This window comes from Panthera tigris, chromosome A1 (genome assembly GCF_018350195.1).
Source record: "Panthera tigris isolate Pti1 chromosome A1, P.tigris_Pti1_mat1.1, whole genome shotgun sequence".
Lineage (NCBI taxonomy): Eukaryota > Metazoa > Chordata > Mammalia > Carnivora > Felidae > Panthera > Panthera tigris.
Genome location: NC_056660.1, coordinates 136,939,342 through 136,958,014, shown reverse-complemented (window position 1 = coordinate 136,958,014; position 18,673 = coordinate 136,939,342). Strand labels below are relative to the sequence as shown.

Sequence of the window (18,673 nt, the reverse complement as noted above, 5' to 3'; positions counted from 1 at the left end):
GACCACACAACCCTTTTTGTTTTTCTTCTTCTCTTAATATCTATTAATATCTCAAAGAACAATAATAATCCTCAAAACAGGATTTGGGAAATGCTGAACTAGCTTTCTTCAAACAAAATATATTTGTCATTTCTACTGCACAAACCTGATTACCCTTGTTTTTTTGTGGGTTTGTGTGTGTGTGTGTGTGTGTGTGTGTGTGTGTTCTGTTTTTTGTTTTTTTTTTTTTTTTGCCAAATGAAATCAGTTCTAAGAAATAGGCCTAAATGCCATGTCACTTTTCTCTGGTTAGTTTAGCAAATTAAATTCCCTTACCCTATATATAATATAAAATTTTCTTCAGCAGTGAGTCATAGGACCAGAAAATCACTAAGCCAAATGATCATACATATAAAGGGTCTGAACTTCTCTAAAAAGAATCAATAATGGCGAAATTACAGTTTTGGCAATAAGGCAACCCAAATTCACATACTTAAATCAAGTTTATTCATAAAAATGGCAGAGTTAAAATGTCTTATCTTGACTAATTCTGACCAAATCAATGAGAATATATTTCAAAACTGTGAATTACTCTCTTAGGAAGTAAGGAATATTCAGCAGAAGCATGATTCTTGTTTATGTTCATATTCTAAGAATTTGTCCTCAGCTTAATATTCTGCAATTAATCAGAAATTTTCTCCTTAAGACAGACCCAAATCCAGAAAACCTACGTCAAACATCCACAAGTTTCATATGGATAATCTCTAATTGCAAGAAAAATATGCCACCTTCTCATTCTCTTTTAAAACAGCTACACTGAATAAGACATATCCTTAATGACTTAAAAATATCTTGAAGTCACACAAAAACTCAAAAGTATGATTCACATTTAGATATTGTGCTGGGTTTTTTTTTTTTTTTTTTTTTTAGGGGGTGGGGAATGTGCTAAATATCGCACCTGCTCAGAATTAGTGACTACTAAACTCAGAGTAATGCAGCAATGGGACTCCTTTTTAGAAGGAAACGTAAACCCTACTAGAGCCTGCTCCTTGCCTATCTCTTTAACCTCACTTCTTACCACTATCTCTCTTCACTTAGTTTTATTAAGCACTACAATGTGACAGTTCTTTCATACTTCTGGGTCTTATACCCATGGGTCCCCAATGCCTGGAACACTCATGCCCTGGAATGCATCCCTTTACTCATTCAAGTCTCAGTTTTAAATCCCACTTCTCCAAAAAGGCCTTTCCTAACTCCCAAATCCAAATTAGGTTGCTCCTATTATTCTATCTCATAGAATCCTTCTTTTCCTTGTAATAGGTATAATAGCTCGTAACTTTATATTTAACCATGTATTTAATGTTTGCCTCCCTCCTCTATATTGTACACTCCACCTAGAGCAGGGAGTTACTCGTTTCGTTTACCGTATACACCAGCAATTAGCACAGTGCCTACAATATCGCAAGACAGATGCACATATGCCTGCACACAAGCATGAAAGTCTTTTGATTTCTGAGATGTCTATCAATCATCTCTCCAAGCAGGAAGACTCCCTAGAATCCAAAAAGGCAAATTAATATAAAGTCCTTCTTCACACTTACTGAAGGCCTACCAAGCGCTAGGAAGTATTCTAAATGCTAAGGAAATAATAAATCAATCCCTTTTACCATAGAACTTATCCTTTAGTGGAGGGAGATGAACAATAAAAAAAAAATATAGGTAGAAGAACTAGTGTGCTTCACTACATTCAAATATGATGACTAAGAATAATGTTCTAAGAAGAGGTTCCTTGGGGCGCCCGGGTGGTTCAGTCAATTAAGCATCTGACTTTGGATTTCGGCTCAGGTCATGATTTCATGGTTCATGGGTTCAAGCCCCACATCTGGCTCTATGCTGACAGCATGAAGTCTGCTTCAGATTCCATCTCCCTCTCTCTCTCTGCCCCTCCCCCACTTGTTTGCTCACTCTCAAAATAATAAACAAAAATAAAAAATAAAAACTACATTTAAAAAAAAAAGCTCACCAGCTTCAATACCAGAGTGAAGAAGACACAGAATAGCTACCACCAGCCCATGATGAGTAAGAACATAACAAATAAACCCTTGCCACTGTAAGCACTGAGATGTGGGTTTTTGTCATCTCAGCATACCCAGCCTATCCTGACAAAGTGCTTAGGAGCAAAACAAAACAAGAAAAGAGTACGAGAGAGTGGGAATAGAAGTTTTAGGTATGATTCATAAAAGGCGCCCATCTTAAACCTAGGCTTTTAATTAAGGTTCTAAGAACATCGAATAGGGTATAAATTATCACAAGTTTATGGGAGACTTTTTTTTAATGGTCTGTTTTCCTCAACTAAAATGGAAGTTCTATGAGAGCAGGGATTCTTGATTCTTTTGTTAACGGCTATATTCTCAGCAGTGAATCATTTCCAGTTCTCTTAAGCAGAAGTCAACTTTAAAATTCATACATGAGGCTAACAATCAGCACTGTCTTCATCATCTACCAATTTCCTCACTTTCCCCAGTTCTCTGTAAACAGCCTTTTCTGCTGTATCTGAATAACCCCTTATCATGTCATAATTATTGCATAATTGCCATAATCATTGGTCCTCGATCTCCAAAATAAGATGTGTATCTTTAAAACAGCATTAAAAAACATACAGATTGTGTATTTTAACATTTCTAATACTATAAAATTATATGGCACAAAAATCATTTATTTATATCAGTAAATGAAATATCCTGTTTTAGATTTAAAGCTTAAAAATACCAACCTGAGCTGTTTCTGTCATTTTCTGTTCAAAATCAGCTTTTGCTAATGCATATTTTTCCACATAAAGTTTATAGGTATCTGTAGCTTTCTTAGATTTAACAGCTGCCTGTAATAAAACAAAAACATTTTTAACTATACAACGATCTGTTTTCTTTCCTGATGTAAGTTCATATGAAATAACTATTTAAATGCATTTTAAGGGGTGAGGCCTATGGTGAGTTCAATAGGACATAAACTAACTTTAATACCTTTTTTCAAGTCCTCATTGGCAATATTTTTTGTTTAGTCACAGAATAACACAGAAATTAAACACTGATTCTCCTTTCTGTCTGACAGAATGGGCTTTGAAAAGTTAAAATACTCTTATTACATAACTTAGGGTAAGATCATATAACCACATTCTAATGTGTTAATAAGAATTCAATGAACAAAATGTGACAATACCATCAGAATATGCTTGACTCTTCCACACCTGTGAGTCTTCCTTCCTCCCACAATACACACATATCCCATTTAATGTCTAATTAACAACTAAAAACATAGCTCAAAAGTTGAGAAAATCAATTTTGTTTCTCAGTTTCCATTATGCTCTAACAAATCTACAAATTTGTTTTTAATCATTGCCCATTTTTTCAAGATTTCTATTTTTTTGAGGGGGGGTGGGGGGGCAGAGGGAGAGAGAGAATCTTAAGCAGGCTCCAGGCCCAGCATGGAGCCTGACGTGAGGCTCAATCTCACAAACTGTGAGATCATGACCTGAGCCAAAATCAAGAGATGGATGCTTAACGGACTGAGCCACCCAGACACCCCTTAAGATTTCTATTTCTAAAAAGTTGTTATTACATTATTATAGCTCTAGTTTTATCAAAATTACTTACTCAATAAAAACTTGATATATTAAATATTAGGCAGTGAAGAATACGAAAATAAATTACACAGGGATCTTTTCCTCAAGGACTTCATAAAAGTAGTAGAACCTATTTTTACCTAGAAATCAGTAGAAAGCAACAAAGCCACAGAAGTAAAGATAAATGCTATAGAAGACAGACATTCAGGAAAAAGAAAGATTATGTATAACTTGTAGGGTGGAGAAGACATATGGCTATCAAGAAACAACCATTCTCAAAGGACTGATCAATTTGGACATGGGAAGTTTGGGAGAAGATCAAAAAAGGAGAAGATAAGGATTTCAAGATACAAATATCTTGATGAATTTTCTTGATGAATTAAGAGATTGTCTGCTAAGAGGAGGAACCGAAGCACCTGGTTGGCTCATTCTGTTGAGCGTCTGACTCTTGATTTCAGCTCAGGTCATGATCCCAGGGTTATAGGATCAAGCCCTGCATTGGGCTCTGCACTGAGTATGGAGCCTGCTTAAGACTCTCTCTCTCCCGCTGTTCCTCTCCCCCATTGGCACGCTCTCTCTAAATAAAATTTTTAAAAATTTTTTCAAAAAAAAAAAAAGAGTGGGGAAAAGTAGAGTAGGATACGGCTGAGAGCTTCAAGAAAACAAACAAACAAAAAAAATTCAAACCAGGGTTGTGGAAGATACAACAGGTAATAACTAGATGAATACAAGTATTACTAAGAGCCACTGAGGGCTAAGCAAAGCTGGAAAACATGGAATTTGTGTGAAGCTAATCTGAATCAACATGAAATTATCTCCTACTATGTTCAAGAATAAGGATTAGAAATAGAAAGGTGGGTTTACTTGGAGGTTTGGGACTGCCAAGAGATGTAGACAGTCCTACTCTCTAAAAAGGGCCCAATGTATGCTCCTTAAATTATGACATCATACATTATATTAAAGACAGATGCTCCATGCTTTCCTGCATTCTTAAATAAATAATATAGGATGCCACTTTATCTTGTAGCATACAGAAAACTGGTTTTGGAGCCAGAAGACTCTGTCTTGGAGCTTTATATAGTTCTCTCATTCCTAAAATGGGAAGAATACCACCTAGTTTTTAAAGCTTTGGCAGTGATGAAATGTAACTTATGTAAAATGAGTGGGACAGGGTCTGGCATATAGTTAAATCTACAAAATAAATAGTATTTGCTATTATTATGATTTCTAAAAGTAATACCAGTAGGAAGATATATCATTGTAAACTTTATGGTTATTGTATCTAATAGTTGTACTTAGTTCTCCACCCCTAGAGTAAGTAGTTAAAGCCTATAATGATTTTCTAGTTTGCTTTATGAGTGGTGTTGTGGTTTTTTTTTGTTTTTTTTTGTTTGTTTGTTTTGTTTTGTTTTGCCCTTTTCCCATTGTCTCAGGCCATTTGACATTAATTATACTATGGTCAGTATAGTTGCTGTAACATCCTGGCCTTGCTCAAACACGTAACAATTAAATGACATAGATATTTAAAATTTACTATGTATGTTTACAGGAAGCCCAGATTTAAGAAAACATTTTAATGGTGTGATTATCCGAGTTTCCTTTGGATCTTTTTAATACCAACAGACTTCTGTCTCTTCTTCCAGCTACGTAAAGTTTCAGTCTGTGCAAGAATGATGAGCAACTTACAGTCCGTGGAGTGATTTTCAATGACAGAGTTTAGCAAAATAATGTAGTCTCATTGGCAGCCCCTTCTTCTTTGCTTGTTCCTTATCCTAACACCTATTCCTATTTTCTGTTGCCTATTCAGTTACTGCCTAACAATTTATGTGCTAGCTACACAGAAAGACCTGAGTTGTGATCACTCCTAGAGATATTTGCAATTTGAAAAAAAAAAATCATAAAAATGGAAAATTTCCCCAAATATGACTACAATGATTGTGTCTATACTTTTAAAAAGTAATTTATTTCATAAGATCTTCCTGTTTTCTTTTTTACAGGTTCTGTACAAAATAGGTCACTCTGCCCTTTCTAAACTTACCATTAAAACCTCTAACCTCTTGCTCTGCACTATTCAATATGTTTTGGCTCCCCCAAAAGAAGGAAGTTTCTTGAATACAGAAGGAGGGAATATGTATTTTAGCCTTTAATAAACTTCATAACATCTAGCATAATGACAGGCACATGGTAGGAACTAAAACATTTACCTAAAACATCACCTACCTACTGCATGCAAATTATCACTTTATAATGCAACAATCAGAAAAATTTGAGGGGCGCCTGTGTGGCTCAATGGGTTAAGTGTCTGACTTTGGCTCAGGTCATAAACTCAAAGTTCCTGAGTTCAAGGCCAGCATCAGGCTCCCTGCTGCCAGTGCAGAGCTCACTTTGGATCCTCTGTCTCCCTCTCTCTCTGCCCCTCCCCAGCATGCATGCTGTCTCTCTCCCAAAAATAAATGAACATTAAAAATATATACATGTATTTGAATAAGCCACTTAAAAAGCCAAGAACCTAATCTTTAGCCTGTATTTAAAATAAAATAAACTTTATTGTATTAAGAACAGGAAAAATTCAAGTAATATTTTGCTATAATGATTATTTTTCCAAGTAAACATATATGCTGTGTTGCAAAAATATAATGATAGTGTCTCACACACAAGAAATTTATAATCTAACAGAAATAAAAGATCACTGCATGGGGGTCAATTCCTGCTTATAGAAGATCTATCATATTTCTACAATGTAAACAAAGCAATTATTTTACATTATTCATTACACTTATAGGACTTTAAGAGATGGAAAGAAGTTCCTGAAGCATCATTTCCTCTTCCTAAACTCAGTCTCTAGAATTCAAACTAGTTTTGGTACTCAAATTTTTACTGAGTCGACAGAGTTAGAAATAATTAATTTTAAAAGTTTAAACCATCATACTTAACTTTCTTTTTTCCTCCCAGAATATTCTCACTGTAAATCTTGGTCTAGCTATTCAACTCAGCATACTAACTTCTTTGTCCATTATTTCCAACCATAATATTATTATCTTCATCTCAAAAGTTCAGAGCAGGATCTAATTCAGGATGTAAACAGATAAGTCTTTTGGAGCCTACTTTCTGATACCAGGAAGCTGTGTAAAATTTCACTTCTCTTATTTGGAGGCATGAAGGAAGAGAGAAGATAGCCTTTGAAGTTCTAACTTTTTTTTACATCAGCCCTCACTCTTCAAAGGTAAAAATAATATACCACAATCTTAAGGAAATTATATACCAACTTAAAGAAGTATCCCGGAAAACTAACAAAAGCAGTAAAACTGCTTTTCATAAAAACTGTTGACTCATAAAGTATTTTAAGTAATGACAAAAACAAATTTAAAGAAAAATAAGGGTACTATATAAAAATATGTAGAAGCAATTTTAGAATGTAATTGTACTAGGAACACCTTATTGTTTTTAATTTTTTTTAAATGTTTATTCATTTTTGAGAGACAGACAGAGAGACAGAGCATGAATGGAGCAAGGGCAGAGACAGAGACACACACACACAGAATCTGAAGCAGGCTCCAGGCTGTGAGCTGTCAGCAAAGAGCCCAAAGCGGGGCTTGAACCCAGAAGCTGTGAGATCATGACCTGAACCGGAAGTCAACACCTAACAACTGAGCCACCCAGGATCCCCTTTACTTTTTTTTTTTTAAAGCAAGAAAGAGTACTCATAGGAAACAACTATGTAGCAGTATGTAGTTAAGTCAAAACAACTTTCTAAATAGTATATATATATATATATACTTAGAAATGCTGTAAATTCTAGGGTAGAATTATAAAAACTGAGTATCCTAGTAGTAATGAACTTGACAAGTTTCATAAAGTCATTATTAAAAAGGGAAGTTGGAACATTTATTCTTAAATGAGGAAATTATGCTTTAAAAAAAAACAGCTACATTTCTTCTCACAAATAAAAGATTGGCTTTAACACATTACCTATTGATAACAAAACAAATCCTACATTGTATTGATTTCCTTAGCATTAGAAATAAATTTACTGATATACTACAAGAAATATTTAAGTGCCTATAATTTTTATAGTAATATCCTAAGACGCAAATATACACATATGAATTAAGTCATATTTAGTCATAGTCCACAAATGAGTGCCTTCTAAATAGTGTTTTATAAAAAATTAAGAGCTTTTAAGTGAAAATCAGAAGCATACTATGTCATAATAGCCATAAGTATTTGTTTTCAAATTTATTAAAGGAAAATGGTTCAAAGATTTAGGTTTTTAAAAATCTATATTCATGTTAATAAAAAGCTTCTTATTACAGGTCAAAATTAATGATTTACTTAAACTTGGATTTGAACATATATAAATCAGACACCCACTAACACATTTAGTACCACAAGCAAAGATACCACCTCTGAGCAAAACAATGAGAAAAAGGCACCCCTTCTCTGTGGGTCCATGCCACAAGACAAGTGAAGCACAGACCACCAACTCACAACCCTTGGACACAACTGTATGCTACCATATGTTAATCAAAAAGAAATCTTTTAATTTAATCTAAATCATTACCTTATACGAAGCCTTTTTCGGTTTATATCAAAAGATTCAGACAATCATTTCTTTAAGCATAATCTCTAGTTACCATATATTTTTCAAGTGGTCAGTATACACTAGGTACTATGTTAAACCCACTGGGTTTCATAAAAAAAAAAAAAAAAAAAAAAAAAAGGAAAGAGCAGTAAGTATTTAGCCTAGGAGTACCTTAACCCTCTGGAAAATTTCAACTAACTGAGATAGTACACTTTTGCATTAATGATATGGAATCCATACCAATTTATTGACCTGTATGTTATAGTACATACTGTAAGGAACTATTCCTATAGCTCACATTTTAAAAAAATAATTATCTTAGGGGCACCTGGGTGGCTCAGTTGGTTGAGCGTCCATCTTTGGCTCAGGTCATGATCTCATGGGCTGTGAGTTCGAGCCCTGCGTTGGCTCTGTGCTGACAGCTCAGAGCCTGAAGCCTGCTTCTGATTCTGTCTCTTCACTCTCTACCCCTCCACCACTCATGCTCTGTCTCTCTCAAAATCTAAATAAACATAAAAAAAATAAAAATAAATAAAAAATAATTCTTTTAGTTTGAACTACAGTTGGCTTGGGGTACCTGGGTAGCTTAGTGGTTAAGCATCTGCCTCTGGATTTTGGCTCAGGTCATGATCTTATAGTCCTGAGATCAAGCCCCATGTCCAGCTCTATGCTAACAGTGCAGAACCTGCTTAGGATTCTCCCTCCCTCCCTCCCTCCCTCCCTCTCTCTCTCTCTGCTCCACCCCTCCTCACTCCCTCACTCAAAATAAACAAACTTAAAAAAAACAAAATGAAATGAAATATAATTGGCTTTATACTGTCTTTGTTCCTATCTTTTTTATTTTTTGGAAAAAAAATTAATTATTACATAGACAAAGGGAGCCCCCTGCCCTTACCAAGCCCATTCCCCACTTGCTCTGCAAAGGTAACTCTCAATATGTGGCACAGTGTTTACCGTCCCTATGTATGTCCCTAATATAGTTAATTATACTTCAAGGCTTGCTTCTTTTTTGTTTCAGGTTTGTGTTTTTTTGTTTTTTGTTTTGGTTTTTGGGGTTTTTTTTTTTTTTTTTTTGCAGAAAATTAAAGACTATGTAAAAGGCATCAAAATATACATATTCTTCTGGAACTTTGCTTTTCTTGCTCAATATTATACTTTTTAGATTCACCCAAGTCAATGTTAATTCATGTCATTCTAGCTCACTTTTTTTTTCTTTTTGGCTTTTATGATAAACATTTTAGAGCACACAAAAGAAGTGTAATGTACTCCATTAACCTATCACATAACTTCAAGATTCCATCCATTCTTCCCCCTCCAACATTTTTTTTTTTGCTAGAATATTTTAAATCCCAGATCTACTATTTTACCCTATATAATTTACTTGAACTGAATAGTCCCATTATATAAAAAAGTCTTCTGTTGCTAAACACTAACGGTGTTTTACATAATAATAATTTTTTTCAATTTGAAAACCAAACTATTATTAGAAGTCTAATTCATTTATACATATTATGGTTTAGATATATTTGACCTTCTTCCAACTTACGTTGATCTTTCTGCCTACCATTCTTTTTTTCCCCATATCCTCCTTCCTTTCCTTATCAATAAATTTTAATATCTTTTCTTTTTGTCATTTTTAAAAGATTTAAAATATACTTCAGTCCTTTTAGAAGTTATGTTTAATGTACACAGTCAATTACTACTAACTCTAATAGCCATTAACTTATAAAATACATCATCCTCTTGTGTACCATTAAAATAGAAAAATGCTATCAACTAAAGCATAAAATAATGCTTTCTTATCACTTAAAATTCTAATTTTATGTTTCCAGACAGAGTGCACCTGAGCAAGTAGGGGAGAAACAGAGGGAGAGAGAGAAAGAATCCCAAGCAGGCTCCACATGCAGCACAGAGCCTGATGGGGTGCTCAATCCCACAAATGTGATATCATGACCTGAGCCAAAATCAAGAGCTGAACGCTCAACTGACTGAGCCAACCAGGCACCCCTAATTTTATGCTTTTAAAAGAGCTCTTTTAGACTTACTTAGGGGTACATTTTTATTCTATTACCACTCCTATGTGATACAGAATAAAAAGGAAGGCAAAATGAATTAATTCTCTTGACATACTCCTAAATCTTCCTCATATTCAGATTTTGACCCTTCTCGCTTGCTTTCCACTTGGGAGATTGCTGAGGTCTGTTTTTTCCCCATACAACATTATCCTCAATATCATCAAGACATTATTGATATAGCACTTCTTAAAAATGCTCCATTGTTATCTCCCAGTTTCTTCTAAACACTGGTGCTCACATTTTCTTAATCTTACCAGGTCTCAACAAACGATTTTCAGTCAATACCAGAACAATTCCTTCCTCAAATGGTCTTAAGATATTCATCATCTTAAATTGTACTTAAGTTGTACATCAAAATATTGCAGTTGTCCAATCATGCCACCAGGTACTATAACCAAGTTCACATAGGCAATAAAACTACACACAAAAGCCACCTCACCAACAGCAATTATATGATATCATCAATTGAAGATGTATTCTGACTTCAAAGATGTGAGAAAACAAGAAATACCTGGTAGCTTTTTTTCTAGTGCCTAGGTCTGCACAGACCTTTATGTAACTTGCTTAATACCAAGAATGTACTTTCAATCTGGGGACTCTTTTTTTTTTTCTTTATATTTATATAGGCACATTTATTTTTTGTAAGTTTTTAATTCCAATTAACATGCAGTATTACATTAATCTGGGACTGCTGAATTTCTTCAGGTCTGAAAAACTCTGAGCTATTAACTCTTCAAATATTACTAGACCACCATTCTTTCCATTTTTCTTCTGGAATTCACATTAGATGAATGTTGGTAACCTTTACTTCTCTGTATTATGGTCAGTTCCCTCAGTACCATCTTCCAAATTCAGTCTCTGACTATATCAAGTTTAAAATCTGTCTTCTCTAGTACTTTTTTTCAATAACCATATTCATTTTCAAGTTTTGTAATTAGCTGTTTTCCTATCTAGTAAATCTTATTCCATTATGACTCTATATTTCTTAATCTTATTTAATATTTTATATTCACTTTTCTCACTGAACAGCCTCAACCACATAACATTTTTGTTCTTTTGTTTTATAAATTTAAATTATATCTGCAGAGAATTCTTTTTTCTAATTGTTAAATTTATTGCTGTCTTAGGGTCACATTTCTTAGACGGGCTTTAGAATTTTGGTTATTCGTTCATTTCCTCTTCTCTTTTTCTCCCTCCCTCCACAAGTGCTGTGTGACAGTTCCAGAGAATACAATGCATATGTTACCACCTAGAATTGTGTTATGTTCTATCCTTTGTGCCCACCCATCCCCACCAGCAGTTTTCAGATTACCTCATGCCAGCCCTCCAACGGCCCAATTTAGTCTTATCAAGTCTTACTTCCTTGGAAGAATACTGGGGATATGGCTAAATAGTCATTAAATGGTTCCTTAGCCTGATTCGCACTCAAAATTGTGTCCATAAGTTCCCATCTTCCAATAAAGCTTTAGCCCTAGCCAGCAGCCCAAGAGTCTTCTTTTTTCCTACCTATATAGCTTCACCCAGTGAGTGGGCTCCTTGTGCTTTACTGCAAATGGGGAACACACAGTCCCCTTTAGCACACAAGAGCTTGAAGTGCAACAAACCTGCAAAATCAATCTCTACAGGCCATTTTGGGTATCTGACCCGTTTCTGGTTCATAGAGATATTACTCTTCTTTTTTGGACCCTGTTATTTTGTTTTCCCTTCTTGTATTTTATTCGTAATTGCTGTTGTCTGGAATGGTCTTTTAAACTAGTAACTTACTCTTATTCTTATCGCCCTCCCAATGTTTATTTATTATACATACATTAAAGGAAATCAGTTATGCCAAATTCCATCAACTGTTTTGATTTTTCCATATTCTCTTCTAGTTTCTGCCCATGTATGTACACTTTTATAATTATTATAATTGCTATAATATAGTTACAATTTGGTTTTCTTTTTTTACTGGATATTTCAAATACTTTAAAAAGCTTTCAAAATTATCACTCCCTATGGCTCATTCCTAAATGAGATACAACACATCAAACAAGTGAATGGTTAAACTGTTTTGAAAGGGGGAAAAATCTACTTTCAATTAAAATGCGAGTGGGGGAAAGGGTTGTGGTTTACCGCACTACCTCATAAATGTCTTCAAAGTCAGCAATAAATCACCCACAACACATATTTTAAAGCTTATCTTCAAGTATCTATGCCTTTCTAAATATACCACTCTTGCCTCAAAAAAAATTTTACCTCACTGTTAAACCTGACACCAAGCAGTATCTTATCAATTATCTTATAAAAATATCTTACAAATGTCAATGACATAGATATCATTCCTTTTTAAGTATTTGCTAATCTATTTACTATACACAACATATTCTGCAAACCCAGTTCTATTTCACTTAGGTAAATCACTAACACTCAGTGTCACAGTGTCTTCATCTTTAATATGAGGTCATTCTTAAGTGTCTGAAGATCAAATGCAGTCTTATGTTTGAAAGTGCTTTGAAACCACAGAGATATTATTTTTTTATTACAATTACCTTTTCTATTTCTCTTTGTGTAGCTCCTTCCTTTTTCAAACGTTCTTGTTCTACACACTTGGCATTGTAATTTTCCTTGGATTTCTGAAGGGCCTGAGTTATGCTCTGAATGGCTTGAACAGCTTCCAGAGTTCCTGCAACCTCTTCTTTAGTCTGTATGGTATGAAATGATTCATCAAAATGATCAAACTGTAAAGCACTCAATATCTGATCCATCAATCCTTTAGCAGGAAAAAAGTGATACCTTTTTATGAGATTTTACTTGTTCTTCTCCATACTTCTGAACTTCCTTTATTAATTCTTGTAATTTTCTAACAAGATCCAAGTGACAGTTTGCTAATTTCTCTGTAGATGTTTTGAACACATCCCACACTGGTGCAAATGTTCTAAGGGAAAGAAAGTACAGGAATTATTTAATAAAAGAAAAAAAAAGTTTAAGGCTCCAAAACAGAACCAACAGAAACAATAATATTATGTTCAGCAATTTTAATTACGCAAAATAGGAAATTAAAATAAATCATAAATGAAATGACTGGCAGACTGATGCTGATTTTTTAATCCGTGGTTAATTAAAATATTTTTGGACCTCAGTCGGGTACACAGAAGTCAGTTAAATATTTATCAGAAGTCTGGCCATGGCTCTCTATTAACCATATCATACTATTTCTGAGTTGATTTGGTTAGACTTGTCTATTATAAAATTAACTTGTTTCCAAATTTTAATTTTTGACTACTTAGTGTTCATCTAAAATGTCTCATCAAAAATAAAAGTTCCTCTGGGACACCTAGGTGGCTCAGTTGGTTAAGCGTCCGACTTCAGCTCAGGTCATGATCTCACCTATTATGGATTCGGGCCCCATGTCAGGCTCTGTGCTGACAGCTCAGAGCCTGAAGCCTGCTTCGGATTCTGTGTCTCCCTCTCTCTCTGCCCCTTCCCCATTCGTGCTGTTTCTCTCTCACACACACAAATAAACATTAATAAAAAAATTTTAATAAACAAAAGTTCCTTTGATTTCAAACACGCAAAAGTCAAATTCATTTGATTTTTTAAGATTTTTTAAGTCAAATTCATTTGATTTTTTAAGATTAGTCACCCTTAATAATCATTTGAAAATATTTTAGAACTGTTAACCTGAAATCTTATTTCAGATAATTTTATCTGCATACTTTAAAAAACACTAACACAGTCCCTTTCTAGTACAGGATACGTGATGCAAGACATACTTTCCTGCCACTTTTTCTCAATACTGAGAATTTAGTATTTTCAGTACATTCAAGTATGTCCAAAAGTTACTACATTATTGCATCTTGGATAGTACAGTATTTAGGATGTCAATGGTTAGCTTAAACCAATTTAGTCAATAAGGAATGATCTACAGATAATTTTACCCTATGTTTTCTTCAAGTACTTCCTAAGATATTTTCAACAGCACCTGTTTTACTCTATGACAAAACTTCTAGAAAACAAATAGCAGCACACAGCAAGAGGGTAAAGAAATAAATTACTTATCCTATTATGTATATTTCCTACCAATTATTACATTTCAAATTATTACATTTCCTACCCAGTAGGAATGCTAACACATAATGATCATTTTAAGCAATAATAAAGAAGTTCAAACAGGAAAATTAACATGCTTAGAATAAGGCTGCTCCGATTAGATTTCAACTTAAACTTTAAAATCTAATCAGCTGGCAAGGAGTTAAAAGGAGGAGTTTGAGAATAAAAATAGACAACTGAAAATTATCCACTCACTACAGCACCAAAATACATATATATCACTTCATGTAAACCTGATACATGGTAGTCCGGACTGGACAAAGCAGAAAGATGGGAGTGTACCTTTACCAAAGGATTCTTTACACTGTAAAGGGGTTCAACATAAGATTTCTTTAAATACAGGTTTCCTTAAGGAATGTCAAATTTCTTTACATTTTAAAAGTTTGATATACAAACCTTTTTTTCTGGTCAAGTAATATATATTAATATATAGTAAGCAGTAAGAAAGAAAACTGACAAGTCCAAAGTATTTTTAAATGCAAAAAAAATAAAGAGAAAATTCAATTGCTTAAATATCCATCAGTAAAATATTAATATTTAAAATATTTATGATCTTAAGTAATGACACTAACACATAAAATATCATCTATTATTTATGAGAAGTACACATTCCAAAGACAGAAATGTTGTCAATATCTTATCCAGAAACACAGTTGAAGTTAATTCATGTTTTTTGTATCTCTCACCTGACAACTAAAAATAGGGTAGAATTTCCTACAATAAAACCACAACCAACTGTTTAAAGCCAGCTTCTGCTATTCCAGTTACCTTCTAGCCCTTCTACAATGGTAAATAAATAAATAATGTTTTAGAAGAAGCATGTCAACATAAAGGCTTTAGAAAAAGGAGGCTGCCAGAAAAGTGATGTATCAAGGGAGTGGGGGGGTGGGAGAAAGAATTGGAAGACAACTGGAGGAAAAACAACACTAGATGGTCATCAACTAACAGTCCCCACTCTCCTCTGGGTGAAAAAGGTAGCAGCTCCCCAGCCTTCCTAGCCATAGTGCAGGGCTACAGAAGGTCCTCTTAGCTGCAACTATCAACACTTAATATAATGGACAGTGTCACCATGATGAGGATGAACTGAGAGTACAACTCTCTACCTAGGCCACAATTTAGCAAGATTTTCATTTAAACTCATTCAACCACACAAAAGAATATTTTCATTCTTAACCAGTTTTTTGGTTCAGGGAACCGTTTGTGAATCTAATAGATGGTATAAACCCTCTTCATCAAGCATTGGGTGTTGTATGGAAACCAGTTTGACAATAAATTTCATATATTGAAAAAAAAAAAACCCTCTTCATCAAAAATATGAACTAATACCTATTAAAATTTCAGGGGATTCACAGGTGAATTACTTGCTAAATTATCTTAAAGTATACCTTTCCCCAATTCTTAGATAATTAAAAAAGATTAAATATTCCTCCCAGGGTTTTTGTGGTATAAATTATACAATATCTCCTCCCAGAACTACTAAAGCCATGTAGCGTATCTTATTTAAAATGAATTCTTTTATTTATTTTTTTAATTTATTTTTGAGAGAGAGAGAGAGCACAAGCAGGGGAAGGGCAGAAAGAGAGAGAGACACAGAATTTGAAGCAGGACCCAGGCTGCGAGCTGTCAGCAAAGAGCCTGACACAGCGCTTGAACTCACGAAATGTGAGATCATGACCTGAGCCATAGTTGGGACTTAACTGATTGAGCCACCTATACACCCCTAAAATGTATTCTTAATATTCATTTTTCAAAGAACATATTTTCTCACCACAAATTTTTAAGAGAAATATTTAATAGTCTATAAAATCATGAGACCTTTTTAATAAATTTTAATCATTTCAGTCAAGTTTAAGTGACTTTGTAAAGATCGCTATTCAACATAATTTAAGTGAACTTACAGAAAACTAGAATAACCATGCACAATAGATAACATTTATGATCTCAAAATTATACTACCAAATGACTAGGTAGTTAAATAAAGGGGAAAATGGGTTTCATTTACTTAGACTGCATTAACTGATTAGTTCAATTCTATTTTCTATTAAGTCAAGAATATATTCATATATAAAAACATTTTTCAGTACATTATATATTATTATATTTACCAACAATTAATCTTCAATAAGAACCTAACATTCTCAAGAACTGTGCCTAAATCAACATTGAAAAAGTTTTTCAAAGACATTAACTCACCCAAGCTGTGAATAGTTGCTTGCGGATTTTGCTAGTTTTGTCATTGACCTGGAGTATGCTTCTTCTATTGTAGCTCTGTTAAATCAAATTTCCGTATGATAAGAGCTCTCAAACACAGAAAAATTATCAAAATACAATTAAAACTGTATAAACAAAAAACTCAAATATATATTAAAAATAAGTAGGTACTGGAGCACCTGGGTGGCTCAGTCGGTAGAATATTCTATTCCTGATCTTGGGGTTGTGAGTTCAAGCCCCATGTTGGGCACAGAGCTTACTTAAAAATAAACAAATACGTGGTCATAAATTTCAGGCCTATCCTTAAATGCCCTTTGAGCACATATATTTAAAGAACTGGTCTGGTATAGAACTAAAAAAATTTGTATCCCAAAAATTAAATGAAATCATTACTCTTTTTATTTTAACGTATCAGTGGTTATTTGAACGACAAGTACAACAGCACTGCTTCTTGACTGTCTCTCTTTATTTCTCTGTAAACTAATTCAGTGTGAAAGTCATTTGTACTTAATACTTCTCTAGTATAGTTAACATAGATTTATTATTCTTTAATACTGTGATTTCACTATTATGCACATTTAATAGAACAAAAGATTGATGATTGTCATTTGGACAAGCCAAACATAAGTTATCAAGGCTTAATCTATTTTGTGATTAGATCTAAAACACTAATAAATAAGTATTTCACGCTAAAAAACTGTGTTTTATGGGGCACCTGGGTGGCTCAGACAGTTAAGCGTCTGACTTCGGCTCAGGTCATGATCTCCAGTTCATGAGTTCAAGCCCCACATCAGGCTCTGTGCTGACAGCTGGATCCTGGGGCCTGCTTCAGATTTTGTGTCTCCCCCTCTCTCTGCCCCTCTCACGTTCTGTCTCTGCCTCTCAATAATAAATAAACATTAAAAAAAATGTTTTGAAAACTGTGTTTTATATAACCACTAATTTAGCATATAGGATTTTAGGCTTTAAAAAAAAATCAACCAAACCATTAAATATGGAAGAAAACAATTTTTCCCTTAAACACATAATCTCAAATACAAAATATGAGACTGTACTGGCCTTCTTAACACTAGAAAAGTTAAGTTTTGTCTTATCTCTCCCACAATTACCCTGTCCCTTCTCTATCTGTGCAACCTGTAACAGTGAAATATAATCTACAAAACACCAAAGACCTTCCATCTACTTTGACAGGTTCAACTAACTTTTTTTTTTTAAATGTTTATTTACTTTGAGAGAGAGAGTGAAAGCAGGGAAGGGACAGAGAGAGGAGAGAGAATCTCAAGCAAGTTCTGCCCCATCAGTGCAGAGCTTGACATGCAGCTTGAACTCACAAACTGTGAGATCTTGACCTGAGCTGAAACTAAAAGTCAGTCACTTAACCGAATGAGCTGCCCAGGTGCCCTGAAACTTTCTGCTTTTAATGTCCAAATCCAGATCTCCACACTGTTCTTACATCAAACCATCAATTTAATATCTAAATGTCTCAAGCATAACCCTACTTAGGTACCTTAATCCCCTCAAACTCAGAATATTCAAACTAAGCTTATCTTCAAACTCTTCCCCAGCGCCCTGCTCACAAAAACCAGCTAACAAAAAGGAACTATTATTAGTAATTGCCTCTCACTGATGGGACTGTGACTTTTTTTTTTTCTCCTTTAAACTTCTGTGTGTCTTTTTAATATACTATATCACAGGGGCGGTACTCTGATCATCTAAAAAGAGTTAATACAGAAAAAAAATATTACTATCTCAATGGATAAGTTCAACAGCACAAAAAAATGATTCAATCTCCAGCAATAGTAAACTGGTACAAAAAAACATCCTGATGAGGAAAGCCAGAAAAATATGGAGAAAGGGGGCTAAAAGGCAACAGAAGCTAAGGAGGCAGTTAAGACTGAGTAAGCCAATAGGACCCCTGGGTGGCTCAGTCAGTTAAGTGTCCAACTTTGGCTCGGGTCATGATCTCATGGTTTGTCGAGTTCGAGCCCCCTGCGTCGGGCTCTGTGCTGACAGCTCAGAGCCTGAACCCTGCTTCAGATTCTGTGTCCCCCTCTCTCTCTGCCCCTCCCTGCACACACTTTCTCTCTCTCTCCCTAAAATAAAAAAAATAAAAAAAAA

General features: G+C 34.3%; 1 protein-coding gene across 2 annotated transcripts in view; it reads right to left on the bottom strand.

Moving 5' to 3' along the window:
- The window catches only part of FCHO2 (FCH and mu domain containing endocytic adaptor 2), a 120,216-nt gene that overhangs the window by 69,751 nt on the left and 31,792 nt on the right, over positions 1-18,673 (bottom strand). For both annotated transcript variants that reach the window (XM_042988199.1, XM_042988189.1), the window contains exons 3-6: positions 16,538-16,612; positions 13,028-13,169; positions 12,784-12,936; positions 2,753-2,857 (exon numbers count right to left, since the gene is read on the bottom strand). In XM_042988199.1, coding sequence (XP_042844133.1) covers positions 2,753-2,857; positions 12,784-12,936; positions 13,028-13,169; positions 16,538-16,612 — 475 coding nt within the window. The remainder of the gene's footprint in view (positions 1-2,752; positions 2,858-12,783; positions 12,937-13,027; positions 13,170-16,537; positions 16,613-18,673) is intronic.